The sequence below is a fragment of the Triticum aestivum genome, chromosome 3B (genome assembly GCF_018294505.1).
Source record: "Triticum aestivum cultivar Chinese Spring chromosome 3B, IWGSC CS RefSeq v2.1, whole genome shotgun sequence".
NCBI lineage: Eukaryota > Viridiplantae > Streptophyta > Magnoliopsida > Poales > Poaceae > Triticum > Triticum aestivum.
This window is the reverse complement of record NC_057801.1, coordinates 75,786,014-75,802,094: the sequence shown is the minus strand read 5'-3', so window position 1 is coordinate 75,802,094 and position 16,081 is coordinate 75,786,014. Positions and strand designations below refer to the sequence as shown.

The window sequence follows — 16,081 nt, the reverse complement described above, 5'->3', positions numbered from 1 at the left end:
TAATATCAACTCCTTCCTCACTCAAACCTCGATCCATTCGGGGGCTAATGATGAAGTCATGTACCTAGGGTAGGGGCATAGACCTGATCTAAGTACCCTACCCAAGGACACCCTCAGAAGAAACTACCTTCCAGTCGACCAAGAGAGACTTCACTCGATGAACTCGAAGGACTCGACCATGAAGACTCACTCGACCACCAGGAGATCAAGAGCCACTCTACATCCAAACGGTCTGTAATTAAGTAGTCTTTATGGCATTTAGGATACTTTATGTAAGGCGTTACCAGTAACGCCTAGACTTAATGTATTTTAAACCCTGCATTACTGAGGGCCGGAGGGGTCTGGCGGACACTATATAAGCCACCCCCCTCCTCAGTGTAAGGGGTTCGCACCCCTGTAATCCATACACGCATAATCCAGTCGACCGCCTCCGGGCTCCGAGACGTAGAGCTGTTACTTCCTTCGAGAAGGGCCTGAACTCGTACATCCTTATGTTCACAACTGCTCCATAGCTAGGATCTTGCCTCTCCATACCTACCCCCCATTCTATTGTCAGACTTAGAACCACGACATCCGGTAAAAAGCCCTTAGGGCTTAGGGGCATGGACCGGGCCTCTTCCTTAAAATGCCAATATGCCAAACCCAAGCCCGTCCAGGCCCAACTGGTGCGCTCAAAACTCAAGCCCAAGCCCGGCCCATGGGCAAGCCCATCGGGCCTAGGCCCTGGATTTTAGGGCCGGGCCTGGGTGGGCCGACAGGGCCGGGTCTGAGATGGCCAGGACTACCTGCAAATCAGGGAGGGAGGGATGAATTAGGAGGCAACACGTCTGTCCGTACGTAGGACTCTTAGCGTAGATAGAGTCGGTAAGTGGAGCATTTTCGATTTTGACCCCTTAAATTTTAAGAATAATCCAACAGGGATGCCCCGGCCGTGTGCCCCATACCAGTCGATCGCACAAACTGGTCTAACAGCTTAGTCGGACATGGTTTTCTTCTCATGGCCCTCGGGCGTACGCATCTCATCGTGCAGTTGATTCTTTTTTTTTTTTTTTTTTTTTGCGGGATATCGTGCAGTTGATTCTGCTATACAGTTGTAGGCGGGTGCGTGGGACGAGTCTGATTCAGGGATGCGAACCAGTTCAGGCATGGAGAAAATGCAAGGACGAAAATCGCGATATGGTGTACGTAATGGTCGAGACCACGGATCACTCTCGAAAATTTATATGTGGTAAATCTAGTAAAACTTTCGCTAAATGGGATAAAATCCTGCAATACATTCGAAAACTGAAATTCACTCTGAACACGAAGACACAACGAGCTGGAGATTACACTCTGAAACTGACATGAATATACATGTTGGACTAAAGATAAATAGGAGCCGGAGGAGGAGTGGCAGTATTCTCAGGGTGGAAGACGCGGAAGGAGCAGGCGAGGTCACCGGCGACGGTCATGACGGCGCCGTCGTTGCCGCACTTGCCGCAGTAGTTGGGTGCAGAGAACACGGTGACAAGCTTCCCGCCGGCGAACCCTTGGTCGTACCCGCCGTCCTTCATCTCGTGCGCCCTGCACACCATGGCCAGCCCGTGCCTCTCGCAGAACTCCTCCACCACGTCGGCGCCGAAGGTGAAGGACGTGCACCTGCGCGGGTCCCCCCACCCCCAATCGTCGCCGTCCGCGGCGGGGTCCGACCACAGCAGGTCGCACACGAGCCCGTGCTCGGGGACGTCGGCCAGCGGGCGCTTGATCTGGCGGATCTGGTCCGGGCTCTCGAGCTCCGGCGAGAGCCCGCCGTGCACGCACAGGATCTTCTTCTTCTTGTTCTTGTTACTACCCTCGCAGCCGACGAGCGCCGCCAGCGGGAGGCAGGCGAATACGGCGTTGAGTTCCTCCCAGAGCCTGACTATGCGGCGGCCGCGGGAGGCGCACTCGGAGTAGAAGCCGTACTGCTTGTTGACGGCGGCGCACTCGTGGTTGCCGCGGAGGAGGAAGAAGGCGTCCGGGTACTTGAGCTTGTAGGCGAGGAGGAGGCAGATGGTCTCGATGCTCTGCGTGCCCCGGTCGACGTAGTCGCCGAGGAAGAGGTAGCGGTTGGCGGCGGAGGGCGGCCCGATCTCGCGGAAGAGGCGGAGGAGGTCGGGGTACTGGCCGTGGATGTCGCCGCAGATGTTGACGGGGGCGGAGAGCTGGAGCAGCGTCGGCTGCTTGAGGAGGAGCTCCTTGGCGGCCGCGCAGAGGTGCCGGATCTCCTCGGCTTTCAGCGGCGGGGCGGCGGACGGCGAGCTGAGGGGCGCCTCCGCGTCCAGCAGGCGCTGGATCACGTCGTCCAGGTCCAAGTCGGCCGCCATCGATCGCGTTCTAGCAGTTTGGTTACTGCTGGATCGATCGGAATCGCGTAGGTTTTGCACTCTTGCTTGCTTGATTTGCTGGGCAGGATCGATAGATCGATCGATCGCCAGCGTATATGTAGGTAGAATAGGATGGACGGGCCGATCGTAGTTGGGATCGGAAGCGGACTCGATTGATCGGGATTATTATCTCTTTTTTTTTCTAAGGAATTTTTTTATCTTTTTTTTATTGAAAACCGCCGCAACTATCTCACCTTTAATTTTTAACGGGCGGGTTTCTATAAATGAAATTACGTTTTTTAGTTGTAAATTATTTTTCCGTTGATTTAAGTTCACTGGAACAGAAGGATTAAGAATTTAAGACGAACGAATTGATGACTGCATTTCGTTTATGTGCAATAATACAGTACAGGCAGCAGCGTAGCAGCATGTTTTTGCTTATTCACATGATATACATCGATCGACCTCTGCTGAGAATAAGAGCGTTTTTTACACTAATAGTAGTTCGTAGTAGCTGCTTGAGTTAGTTACTTGCTGGTTTGGTAGGGCGCCTCGCAGAACTCGCCGCCGAGATCGTCGCACGCCTCGTCCGGGAACACCCTGCATCCATTCCATCCACACACACAGTTTCCATTTATAGTGACAGCCTGACAGGTGAAGTGCTACAGCTAATATGATTGTGAGGGCAGGGTTACGTTTTTGGCTCGTCGTAGGATAGGTACTCCCTCTCCACCTCCGGCGCCCTCGCGACGGCGGCAGCCGGGCCACCGGCGCCGGCGCCGAGCTTCGTCTCCGGGTACATCTGCGCGTCGCAGGCCTCGCCGCCGACCAGGTCGCAGGCCTCCATGGGGAACACCCTGCACCCCGCCCGCATTGGCCGGACGATATGGCAACCACCAGATGACAGATGATCAACGGCTCGGCTCAAGCTCAATCAGTGACCAAAGAGGTAGAGAAAACGTACGAGACGCTGGAGCTGTAGTCCGCCTCCGGCGCCGCGGCGGCCGATGCACGAACGGCACCGCCCGGCATCCTTCTGCCGCCGGCGGCCACGGTGGCGCTCCTCCTCCTCGCCGCCGGCCTGCCCCTTACGGCGACAGTCAGCACGGCCGACAAGGCAACGGTGGCCTGCATCATCTTCTGGTTAATCTGATCCTGTCTATCTAGAAATCTGAATACGAGGTTGTGGTGCTCGCTTGCTTTGCTGTAGTTAGCTTGACGATCAGGCTAAGCAGTGCCTGCTTATATACTGCCGTGAGTGTGTCCTGTCTGGATAACAGTGGGGCCATGTGCTCTCCTCCTATTGGCTGTCCACCTCAATGAGTGAGTCCTCCCACGGGACCAAATTTTTGTACCATTCCAAAAGATATTTCTTCCCCCCTCAGGCTTCATACTTATCTTGCCTCCATCTTTTGTTACAAATATAGGGAAAAAATATGCACAGGATAAGTAAAAGAGATGTCACCTTCTGACCTCTGTATTATGACTATCTGGCAAATCTACCACTGTTTTTCAGCAACTTCTGTTCTCCCTATTGCAACCAAGAAACCTACCGGTGTATGATGACATATATGCACTGCTGGCAACTAACTATGTATGATGAGAGTGCATCGCTACCCCAAAACCGAACGACCATCAGGAAAAGATGAATGATATGCACGGACATTCAGATCGTCGCAAATTCAGAATTCCCATATGGCCAGGATAGAGCAAAACAGAGCCGGAAACTAGCTACATTGCACAGCTTAACCGCAGGAAGCAGTACCATCAAGAAATGGCATACAAGGATTGTTTAAGTACAAACACAAAGACTTCTCTCGCATCATTAACAATGAGGTAACACTGAGAACAAGGACGGGAAATACTTCCAGGTTCTAACTACGGAGCGAAGCTCGAGGTACCGGTGGCAGTCCAAGCTCGTCCTCCTGCACAACATAACGAAATTAAGCGATCCATTATTCAATAATGGCTCATTCAAAACAACATGGTTGCTTAGTCATCGGTCAGCTGTAGCAAATCATGCAGCATCGTCCTACCAGGTATCAAATAACAAGGGGCAAACCAACTGTACCAAATCATGCAACTTTTTCCTAGCATGTTAACTTAGTGTTTGCGTGTGTGGAGGTTCATTGGTAAATTTATGCCTTTTGTCCAAAAATAACTGAAGGCATACGCGAGAAACTCAGGCATAAAGTGCTACCAGATACTGAACATTGTTCGGATTTCAGAACCCATGCACTATTTTTATCATGTTAATTCACCCCCAAGGAAATAAACACCAGAAGATCAGGATAATATTATGACAAGTTAAATATGCTGTGTGGATTGCATTCTGTTGTGCAATCTAAATGCACATGGAATCCACTTACCTGGTGCCTGCTTACGGGAACTGCTGCAGGATAAGTCGGTGCAGCGGGCAAGTTAAGATCAGATTCCTCATCTGGCTGAAGGTACGACGGGACTGCAGCTGACTCAAACTCCATATCAGCTTCCAGAGCATCCAGTTCTGCAATGTTCGATACAAAAAAAAGGAAATGAGGACAGTAAATAGAGGACATCTAGACTATTTACGACTATGTAATTCCCCCCATAAGAGTACATGCCTGGGACCAACATGGCAGAGAAAGAAATCTAGACTATTTATGACATCGGGATATATTCTCCAACTGAAAATATTAACTTGCATATTCTAAAGATTACAGTTTGCGAAAAGAGCAGTAAAACCCAGATAATGTTACAGTCTTCTCCAACTGAAAATACAGCCTCCATACCTCCCATTAGATCTTCCTCGTCAACATCGTCCGGGATGTTGTAGCTCCTACCAAGAGATTCTTGTATCTCGTTGCTCACGTCCATCAGATCCGTCATTTCATCTTGCATATTCTATAGATGACAGTTCACGAAGGAACTTGTGTTACCATCAAATGAAGGGAGAGTAATGAACAAACATTGAAAGAGAAACATTTAAGGTGGTTCATCAAGTCATTAAGTTGTACTCCCACTGTGGAAACCAAAGTAATTTTGTTAGGCCCTAACCAACTATGCCATTTTAACGTGGCCAAGTGCAAGAAGCACGACGAAGCACTTGCCTTGATCCGGGATGTTTAGTCTGTCTGTCCGTCTGTCTGTCTGTGAGGTTTATATTATGACTATCTGCTTAAGACTGTCGTTATTATGACTATGGTTATCAATGTACTCCCTCCGTTCCGATTTACTCCCTCCGTTCCTAAATTTAAGTCTTTGTAGAGATTCCACTATAAACCGCATATGGATGTATATAGATGCATTTTAAGTTTAGATTCATTCATTTTGCTCCGTATGTAGTCCACCTAGTGGAATCTCTACAAAGACTTGTATTTAGGAACGGAGGGAGTACTCATCATGGTTTTAGTTCAAGAACTAAAACCACAACGAGTAAATCGGAACGGAGGGAGTAGTACCTACTGTAGTGTGAACGGTTGTTCAAATTGCTCTGTTCGGCCTATGAGTGTGTGTCTGTGCAGGTAACCTCACCACTGGAACAAAAGGTTACCACTGTCCTGCACATAACCAAACAGCAGCACCTTGCATCTGGGCAAAACATGTCTGCAACCAAACAGCGTACTAGTGGTTCGTCTACAATGCAGGCTGAGGTTTTGTGGGCAACCAAACTAGGTGCAGAACATGGTTTTCAGCCTGAATTAGCTCAGTCGGGCTCTACTCAGCCACTGATGCAAGGAGGCCAAAAATGATGCAGGTAACCAGACAGACACTTAGTTGTACATCCCACTGTGGATACCACATTAATATTGTTTAGGCCCTAACCAAAAATGTCACTGTAAGGTAGCACCAGTAGGAGGTCGGTCCTTATTCGGATGGTTGCCAAAATGGCCATGGCTCTTCAATCACATCATATGCACTCTTTGCTATGAAAAGAAATTGATAGTTACAGAATGTAGGATAAACAAGGCTGATTGCCGGTACAATAATTTCTGGTCTGGCCAGATATTGCACATGAACATATAAGATGTAAAAAGAAGGATACAGTTTTTTTTTTGTGTGTGTGTAATTCTCTTCATGAAAACTCATGGATACTGCTGGGAAATGTGATCCCAGATTAGCCAATCGAAAGGACGGATTCTAGAGTTAGTATGATACTAAGCTTCTGATACGCCATATTTGACAGTACGAGTGGAGTATGCCCTTTCTGCTTAAAGTATTCATTGTGCCATACATATATTAGGCTATGTCTTGGAAATTTGCAGGTGAATGGTTACTGACATACGCATCCCCTCTAATTTAGTTACTGCTGTTTGAAACTAAGAGCATCTCCAATAGCTTGTCTATATGGATGTCTATACTCGTTTTCCACGACGTGAGCCCAAAACAGGCGTACAACAGCTTGTCTATATGGTTGTCCAAATATACACATCCTCTAAATCAACCTCGACAATGTCCACGCCTGGACAATGTGAAGGCGTCGTCCAAACTCAGCTGCAGTCATGATTTCTTCCTCTCCCCAGCGAGGGCCCACCTGTCATGGTCCCTGTATATATAGACGTTCTGATCTAAAACTGGACGTGTATATGAGGGAATTTTTTTTAGACAATTGTCTATATGAATATATAGACATCCAAATATACACATGCTATTGGAGATGCTCTAACTTAGATGATACATCATACGCATCACGGCATCACCCACGACACTGAAATTGTAGCGAAACAAAACCTCACAGGCCATACAAGGTAGCACGAATCCGGCAGCAGCGACAGCAAAACAAGAAACGGGGCGGAGCAAAACGTACATCGATGTCCTCGATCTTGACGGTCTTCATCATCCCCTTGAGCTCCTTGTTGGCGGCCTTCATCGCGCCCATCTGGACAGACAGCAACCGCACTAGAGATGAAATGAACCGGCACAGCAGCACACAGGAGGAGACGGAGGGCGGGCGGGGCGTACGGTCTGCTGCGCGTCCTTGAGGCCGTCGGCGGCGAAGCCCACCTGGTCGAGGTTGTAGGTCTGGTTGTAGAGCATGTTGCGCTGCTCCTCGTACATGCGCTTGTGCTTGAGGAGCCTGATGGCGCGGGCCTTGATGGCCTCCTGCGAGGGGCCCGGCCGGGCCTTGCGGATCTGCTCCTTGTACCGCGTCAGCTCCTCGTCCAGCTTCTTGATCTTCTCGTCCACGCTCTCGCCCCGCTTGTTTATCTGCGCCACCGGTCAAATCGGAGCGGCATTGGATTGGATTTCGGGCGTGAGAAGGGGAAACGAATCGGGGGAGAAGGGAGGGGAGAGGCTGACTTGGTTGGTGGCGTCCTGGATGGTGGGCGGCGGGTCCCTGCTCTTCTTCGCGCCGAAGATCTTCTTCATCTCCGGCTCCGGTGGGCGGCGGCGGTTTCTCGGCTGGAGTGGAGGGACCTGGGGTGGGAGCAGAGTGAGTGCGTCTCTCTTTGTGTGTTTCGAAATTCGGAGGTGAGCCTTTTTTCTGAAACTGATATTGAGATGTACATGGGCTTCGGTTTATGGAAGATTGTGCGTAATGGGCTAACCAGCGGGCCTGCAAGTTAAGAAAGTTGGCAACTCAAGCGGGCCTGTCGGCCTAAGATGGAAACAATAGCATACTTAGAGCATTACTGCGAATCAATCTGTGATTGAGTTGGTTAGGTGGACAGTGGTATCCCCAACCCATCAGGGTTCAAATCCTGGTGCTCGCATTATTCCTGAATTTATTTCAGGATTTTCGGCGATGCGCTTTCAGTGGGAGTAGACGTTCCCGTCGACGACGAGGCGCCTACGGTGACTTCGTAAATCTCAAGATGATATGCCGGCTCAGTCTCTCGGAGGTGCTCATAGGGGTAGGGTGTGCGTGTGTGCGTTCATAGGGGTGAGTGTACGCGCGTGTATATGAGCGCTTGTGTCTGTACTGATGATCAAAAAAAAAACTTAGAGCATTACTAGTAGAACCCTCAAACCCTCAAATCCTTAAAGCAGTTTTAAGGGTTGAGAAGTGCCACTTTTTGATACTTTTAAGGATTGAAAAACACGGGCAAATACTAGAAACCTCAAACCCAACCCTTAAACTACTTTAAGGGTTGGATTTGAGGGTTCTAGTCTTTGCCTCAACCCCAACCTTTAAAACTGTCATTTCACATATCACACATTTCATCACATTCCATCATATGACATATCACAAATTCCATCGCATTTAACATAAAACAATAATCATTCTAGTTATTATTACACCACCGAATAAAACAATAATCATTCAAATTATTACAACAATGTTTGAGCAAATTACAATAATTGTTCGAATCAAATTACAATGTTTTTAGATCTAAAGAAGAAACATGTCCTTGTTTAATGGTCCAACAGATAATATAGATGAAAATTTTAGCACCAATGTCTGTCTTCAAACTATAGATATGCTAAAAGTAAAGCTTGGTGTGACATACAAATATAGCAATTATCAAAGTTTGACAATTTTATAAGGACGGACAAATTTGACCATGTTCTGATACTCCAAAAGTACCGTTAGTGCAACTGATTAGTGAATGTATACCTCGATCATTTCTCGGAAACCTCCTGACACAAGAAACATATTGCTTTTGATAAACATGTGGATGAACCAAGAACAAGGCCTGCTCGAACTCGTTGACGCAAAGCATCAAACAGCTCGTGCGCATGTGCCGCGCGGTGCAAAGAGTGGCAAATACCGAGGCGTGGCCTATGATTTCTTCTCTGCCGAGACCGGCTTGCTGAGTGCCTGCTACCGTGGCCGACGTCCTCGCCCTCCTCACGTTGAGCCGCGCGCGCGGCCGCTCGCCTCACCCTGCTCGCTGCGGGCCGCGACGGTGACGGAGGGACGGCGCGGCGCATCACCTCCGGCGGCGGAGGGCGGGCAGGGGCGGCGATCCGCGCGGAGAGGAGGAGGCGCGGCCGTCCGGGGCCGGGGATGGACGCGGCCGAGGTGTGAGGCGCCGGCGGGACGGCGGGGACGGCGGCGGGCGGCCGGATCCGCGCGACGGCGGCGGCGGCGCGGAGGTTGGGGAGGATGAAACTTCCCTCCCGCGCGTCGTTGCTAGGATTGCAGGTCGACCCCTGTTTTCCTCCCAAACCCTCGCTTCTACAGGTTGAAGATGTGTTTCCGGGTTGGGCCTCTAAAAAAAATTTGAGGGTCTAAGGGTTAAAGGGGTCTAGTCTACGCACTTTTTTCTGTCCAAACTGTAAAAAAGCAGTTATTTTTACAGATTTAAGGGTTTAGGGGTACTACTAGAAATGCTCTTATCATCCTAATTTCAAAGAGAAAAGGAGAATAGGTGAGCAACTGTGACTTCTTTTGTCATCCATTGGACTAATTATTATATGCTGCTCTGTATCGATTCCATCGAGTCTATTAGTTATAATAGTAAAAAAAATATTCTCTCATAGATTTCAAAATTAGAAATCATTCATCTTATGAAAAAGGTTTGTTTTGAACCATGGACTATGGTGCGTTTGGTCCAAGATCAATTTTAAACTGTGAAATTGCTCATGTTATATATTAAAGATTTTCTTTTCTTAAAACCCGCTTAAATTGAACCCACTTCCGGTTTTGGATTGGCTTTTGAACTTCGCGGATTCAAGGAAGTATCTGAAATAAATCTTTTATGTAGATAGTGCTATTAGATTATGACTCGCAAATTTTGTAAAAACTTATGGCGAGAAATAAATTAATTATTTTTTCCCTCACAAAACAATTGTTAGTTTCTCTTTTTTTGGGGGAAAAAGACAAAAAAAAATTATGAATTTATATTGGTATCTAATCCATCGAGTTCCCAACATTCATGTTTTTCAAAAAAAATAAAATCTGAAACTTTGAGGCCTTTAAATTACTCTAAATATAATGTAAAAGTTTTTTGGGGTGGTGTTTTTTTTTCATTTTTATTGTTCTTTGAAACAAATCACCAAAAAAGCATCAATTAATATGATCATTTGTCATCATCATCAACATAAAAGCCGGGGTACGTAAATGATTTTTTTTGCACTTGTTATTGCAGAAGACACGCATTGTCTTAATGTTTTGATGAATTTTATTGGTTATGGTTTTGTAGTATTTCTTACATATACATGAATTTTTGACATCTTTAAATATCTAAATTACAAAAAAATAAATCAAAACCAACCTATGATTCATGTTATGGTTCAAGATTTATTATCTACTCTTTCAGAAGGAAAAAAAAGCATTCATAGTTTAAAGTTCTACTATCAACCCATTGGCAAAAAGCGAAGCCTAACTTAGATGGTTAGGTTCTTTGTAGTGGAACTGGCTCACTAGGGTTCAAGTCCTAGACTTGGGACTGTTGTTCACATTATTTTGGATTTATTTCAGTCTTTCCAACGATATACGTTCAGTGGGAGGAGGTGTTCCCGTAGACTACGGAGGCACCTACAGTGACCTCGCCAATATAAGATGATGTGTTGACTCGGTCTTTCAAAGGAGATTACAAGAGTAGGGTATGTGTGTGTGCCTTAATAAGGGAGAGTGCACGAGCGTCTGCGTCTGCAGTGTTAAGAAAACCCATTCGCCAAAAAAAAATCTACTATCAATCAAGCAAAATGCGGTGGGTTCTATCCAAATAGATTTTTTTTCCCGTGTGTTACTTATGATATTATTATTCCATGTTTTCATGACTGGGATATTATTCCAAAAATAGTGTAGTGCTACTAGCAAAAAACTGGATTCGTTGCCTAGACGAGTACTCCTACTTAGTTTGTGCGCCCAATTAAGGCCTTGCAAGGCTGGGACGAGACTTGCCTGCTCTCCGCGCGTGTGCCCATCCGTGCTCCCGCGTACGTGGTTTAATTTATTTGAAATAAAATAAGGTCCGGCCCTATCCCCTTAAAATCAGGGGGGATGATTAGATTTGAAAGATAAAATGAAAAAAGACAGCTATAGGATGAAGTGGTAGCACGGACGGCAGTATGGGGAGGGAGCGGGCAAGTCGGATCCGCAAGGCTGAACATAATCAACGTGGAATTAATACCGCAGTAGTAGTAAGTTAGTTTGATCCGGGCATATGCGTGCGGGAGGCAGAGCCCGCTGTCAATGGAACTAATTGGCGATGGAGAGCAACGTGACCGCCAAGCTTTTTGCTGGATCAACGAGAAGCTAACATTCAGGAAAGCTTATTCGCAACAAAAAAAAAACATTCAGGAAAGCTTGTCTACCGACAGCGACAGTAATTAATTAATTTCCAAATTGAAATGTGGATATGGAAAACAAGGCGATCACGCATTAAGCACATTCCATGCTGATTACGATACGATGCTTCCAGGAAGCTTCATGCATGCCTCACTCTTTCCATCTCTTCCCTGCCCCCCGGCGTGCTCCATATATACTCCCTCCGTTCGGAATTACTTGTCGTAGAAATGGATGTATCTAGATGTATTTTAGTTCTAGATACATCCATTTTCGAGACAAGTAATTCCGAACGGGGGGAGTATCTCGTTGCACCGACTGATGAGACAAGGTACGTCGCTAGGTTCCATACGCACGACCTTCGTCAAGCTCATTGGTAGCCCTCTAGCGGCTATCCAAGGAGCAATGGCGGCGGCGGCGCCGGTCGTTCTGGAGATGGACGTGCACTGCCGCCAGTGCGCCAAGAAGATCCGCAAGTCCATCAGGGACATGTTCGGTACGTACGCATGCATGCGCCATGCACATGAATCATCAACGCACGGATCATTGATGGACCGATCTAGCTAGTTGGTTGGTTGGTGGTGCGACCGATCCATCGATCTGACATGCATATGTATGTATGGATGCAGGTGTGGACAGGATCTCCGCCTCGCACCAGACGGGGATGGTGGTGGTGCACGGCGGCGACGTGGACGCGACGATGCTGCGGTGGCTCCTGCAGCGCGCCATGGGGAGGCCCGTCACCGTCCTCAGCGACGGCGGCCGGGAGTCGATGCTGCACTACGAGGGGATCAGGCACATGGCGCCCACGCACTACGCGCCGCATCCGCCGCCCTACGCCTGGGACCGCTCCCCCTACGCCGGCGGCGGCTCCTCCGCGCCCTACCACCACCCGTACCAGCACTGGGCCACGCCGCCGCCGCCGCACCCGCACCCGTATGGCTCTACGTCGAGCATGTTTGACGACAGCATCCCCGGCAATTCCTGCTCCATCATGTGACTCATGGATCGATCAGCTGCCCTAAATAAATTCATCTCATTATAGGAAACTTATTCAATTAGTAGCGAGGTGATATTATGTTGTTAGATCGAGTAAGGAGTATGGTACGTAGTCGTCTTTTTGCATGCACAACGTATGTACGTACGCACTAGCATGCAGTAGCGCAGTGCTCTACTGGCTGCTGCTATGTATCGTGGCATTGAGTCTGTACGTGCAGGGTTTATTTTCACTGCCCTGCAGGGACCAGCTATATATTTGAGTTTGCTAAACCGTTTACGGGTCTGTCTGAACACATCTAGATGGGTCCTAATTATTGCACATCTAAGTGACTCAAACAAATATCCGCATGAATCTCCATCTAAAATCAATGGCACACGACTTAGATATGCAATAGTTAGAGCACATCTAGATGTCTTTTAGCAAAACCGTTTGCATCATTCCTTGGCAATGACTAATTTTATTAGATTGTACATTTTTTTTATTAATTTGTCATGAATATCATGGTGCCATGCCGGCTACATTTAGAGGGTGTTTGTTTCCAGGAACTTATTGGTCTAGGGACTTAAAAAGTCCCTATAAGTCCCATCTAAACCAAACAGGAGGGACTTATAGGGACTTAAAGTGGGCATTTGGGACTTATGAAATAAGACTCTCAAGGAGAGACTTATAAGAACTTATAGTTGTAATATGGTCTTATAGGGACTTATAAGTCCCAGGAACCAAACAGGTAGGGACTTTTTAGGGACTTGGAACTTATAAGTTGGGACTAAAGAAAGTCGTAGGACTTATGAACCAAACAGGGCCTTAATTTCCATTTTATGTCTAGAAATTTTATTTTTGAATAATCACAGGGGGGTTCTTTTTTTTGGATAATCATATAGTGTTTTACCTAGTGACAGAGTTACAATCCTCAGCGACCACATCACTAAAATACGGAGGGGGTGATCAAGCCAACAAGTCGTGCTGCCACTCTGACCATAATTCGCTAAACAATGTGCAACTTTGTTATGTATATGGGAAATTTTAACAAAAATAACTACCCTATCATTCAAGGATCCTTTTATCTCAGTAATCAGGAAGGGGCCCCTGAATGCATTACTCATGAGTGGAGTTTACATGGCAACGGAGGAGCCGGGGTTAAGGTTGTAGTCCTAACCTAAGAATCTTCTGTTTTTTGACTAACCTAACCTAAGAATCTTTTATATTCGCCAAGGGAAAAGTTGCCGTACTCGATGCGCAACGAACCTATCCACGTCGGCACGATCGTCGACCGCACCTTGCTCTCACTCCAGCCTTATAATGCACAGTTGATCCTTGCTCCTGTTGCAGCTCTCGAAGGCCTCATTGAAACCCAAAAAATTAGGTTGTAGCTTGTAGGCCCTGTCAAACCCGTTTCCCTCGCACCCATCTCGTCGCCTCCGGCGCCCTCAAATATGCAGACATGAGGAGGACATACGTGTAAAATAGCTAGGCTTAAGCGTATGCAATCTGCAGGGACGCGTGCGTGTTTATATAGGGCGCCAAGGCCAGGAGATATACATGGTTGGTTAGGCTAGGATTGATCTCCAAGTAATCTAACTATCTAACTACCATGGGATCATATCTCTAGCCTAACCGGTTACAACAGATATACACAACACGCACGCACACAATTACATGTTTAACATTCCCCCTCAATCACAACTTATCTAAGTTGAGATTGTGCCTAAAAACTTCTAACTGCCGCAATGAGAGAGGTTTAGTAAACCCATCTGCAACTTGATCACCAGTAGGTATAAACCTGATGTTCAGCAACTTGTCAGCTACCCTTTCTCGAACAAAGTGATAGTCAATCTCTATATGCTTAGTTCTGGCATGAAAAATAGGATTAGCAGACAAGTATGTAGCACCAAGATTATCGCACCAAAGTGATGCCGCTCTTGGGTGAGAAATCTCCAACTCAGTCAACAAGTTCTGTACCCAAATAACTTCAGCAGTGGCATTGGCTAGAGCTTTATATTCAGCCTCTGTACTTGATCTAGATACAGTTGGCTGTTTACATGCACTCCAAGAAATCAAGTTGCTTTCAAGAAATACTGCAAAACCTCCAGCTGATCTTCTATCATCGGGACAGCCTGCCCAATCAGCATCTGAAAAAGCACTTACAAGCATTGAGTCAGACTTGCCAAGCTTGAGTCCATGACTCTTTGTTCCTTGAAGATATCTGAGTATCCTTTTGACTGCTGTCCAATGTGTGCTAGTAGGAGCATGTAAAAACTGGCATACTTTATTAACTGAGTATGAAATATCTGGCCTGGTTAAAGTCAAGTATTGCAATGCTCCTACTATACTCCTATACCTGGTGGAGTCCTCTGCTCCAAGCAATTCTCCATCATACAGCGACATCTTCTCTGAGGTAGACAAAGGAGTAGAGGACGGCTTACACCCTTTCATGCCCATTCTCTGAAGTATCTCTTGAACATACTTTTCTTGTGATAGCAAAATTCCACCTTTCACATTGTTTACCTCAATCCCAAGGAAGAAGTGAAGGCTGCCAAGATCCTTCAATGCAAACTCCTTGCTCAGATCCGCAAGAAGAGCTTCAACTACTTTAGAGGATGAGCTAGTGACAACAATGTCATCAACATAAATGAGCATGAAAATAGTTATTCCCCTTCGGTGATAGAAGAACAATGAGGTATCCCCTCTAGAAGGAACGAATCCAAGTGACTGCAACTTAGCAGAGAGCCGAGAGTACCAAGCTCTAGGTGCTTGCTTCAACCCATACAAAGCCTTATCAAGTTTGCAAATATAATGAGGTGCTTTAGGATGTTCATACCCAGGAGGTTGCCTCATGAACACTTCCTCTTCCAGAACACCATGCAAAAACGCATTCTTTACATCTAGCTGTCTGATGCACCAATTTCTAGATACTGCAACTGAGAGAATTAATCTGATAGTAGCTGCCTTTACTACTGGACTAAACGTGTCCTCGTAATCAATCCCATACCTCTGTTTGAAACCCTTTGCAACCAGCCGTGCCTTGTAGCTATCAATAGTGCCATCAGACTTCCTTTTGACCTTAAACACCCACTTGCAGTCAATTATGTTTTTGCCTTTGACTGGTGGAACCAAACGCCAGGTTCGGTTTTTCTTCAAGGCAGCATATTCTTCATCCATTGCTTCTTTCCATCTAGGTTCACCAAGAGCTTCACCAAAACTTTGCGGTTCACCTGTTGCACAAAAAGAGCCCCAACGAACACAACCATCTTTGTACACTTTGGGTTTAGTAATACCATTCCTTGATCTGGTGTGAGCAGGTGCAGGAGGGGGCGGCGCTGGTCGTTCAAGGTGCTGTTGGAGACGATTAGGCAAACCAGGCGACCCTGAATCTGCCACAGAAGATCCTCCAGGCGACTCCTGTAGCAGATCCTGCTGGATCCGAGGTGAATCTGGTGCAGAAAATTCCTCCTGGAAGGAACTGCCACTTGGCATCGCTGGGACGCCCCGCAGGCGCTGGTCGGGGGCGCGCGTGCCCACGCTCGGGTCCACGGCCCCACACGGGCGACGTGGCTCGCTACCGCCCACTCGTGAGGCCGA

General features: G+C 47.2%; 3 protein-coding genes across 3 annotated transcripts; all 3 read right to left on the bottom strand.

Annotated features, from left to right (window-relative positions):
- Positions 1-1,259: 1,259 nt before the first annotated feature.
- On the bottom strand, positions 1,260-2,405 carry LOC123068691 (serine/threonine-protein phosphatase alpha-3 isoform). The gene has a single exon (XM_044491310.1). The coding sequence runs from the start codon at positions 2,343-2,345 to the stop codon at positions 1,362-1,364; it is 984 nt and encodes a 327-aa protein (XP_044347245.1). The 5' UTR covers positions 2,346-2,405; the 3' UTR covers positions 1,260-1,361.
- Positions 2,406-2,701: 296 nt separating this feature from the next.
- Positions 2,702-3,611, bottom strand: LOC123068693 (light-regulated protein, chloroplastic). The gene is made up of 3 exons (XM_044491312.1): positions 3,310-3,611; positions 3,041-3,202; positions 2,702-2,945 (listed from the first exon to the last, which is right to left on the bottom strand). Exons 1-3 carry the CDS (start codon positions 3,480-3,482, stop codon positions 2,873-2,875), a joined length of 408 nt encoding a protein of 135 aa, XP_044347247.1. The 5' UTR covers positions 3,483-3,611; the 3' UTR covers positions 2,702-2,872.
- Positions 3,612-4,019: 408 nt separating this feature from the next.
- Positions 4,020-7,812, bottom strand: LOC123068692 (vacuolar protein sorting-associated protein 60.1). Its single transcript, XM_044491311.1, has 6 exons — positions 7,626-7,812; positions 7,287-7,532; positions 7,132-7,203; positions 5,117-5,228; positions 4,715-4,851; positions 4,020-4,270 (listed from the first exon to the last, which is right to left on the bottom strand). Exons 1-6 carry the CDS (start codon positions 7,692-7,694, stop codon positions 4,220-4,222), a joined length of 687 nt encoding a protein of 228 aa, XP_044347246.1. The 5' UTR covers positions 7,695-7,812; the 3' UTR covers positions 4,020-4,219.
- Between the last annotated feature and the right edge of the window lie 8,269 nt (positions 7,813-16,081).

Bases quoted from the DNA above. Each gene is read 5' to 3' on its own strand.
- LOC123068692 (XM_044491311.1), bottom strand. From the start codon at position 7,694: ATGAAGAAGATCTTCGGCGCGAAGAAGAGCAGGGACCCGCCGCCCACC. The intron at 5,229-7,131 runs GTACGTTTTGCT...TGTCATCTATAG, and splicing joins TCAAGATCGAGGACATCGAT to AATATGCAAGATGAAATGAC. The intron at 4,271-4,714 runs GTAAGTGGATTC...TATGTTGTGCAG, and splicing joins TTCCCGTAAGCAGGCACCAG to GAGGACGAGCTTGGACTGCC.
- LOC123068691 (XM_044491310.1), bottom strand. From the start codon at position 2,345: ATGGCGGCCGACTTGGACCTGGACGACGTGATCCAGCGCCTGCTGGAC.
- LOC123068693 (XM_044491312.1), bottom strand. From the start codon at position 3,482: ATGATGCAGGCCACCGTTGCCTTGTCGGCCGTGCTGACTGTCGCCGTA. The intron at 3,203-3,309 runs GTACGTTTTCTC...GGCGGGGTGCAG, and splicing joins GACTACAGCTCCAGCGTCTC to GGTGTTCCCCATGGAGGCCT. The intron at 2,946-3,040 runs GTAACCCTGCCC...GAATGGATGCAG, and splicing joins TCCTACGACGAGCCAAAAAC to GGTGTTCCCGGACGAGGCGT.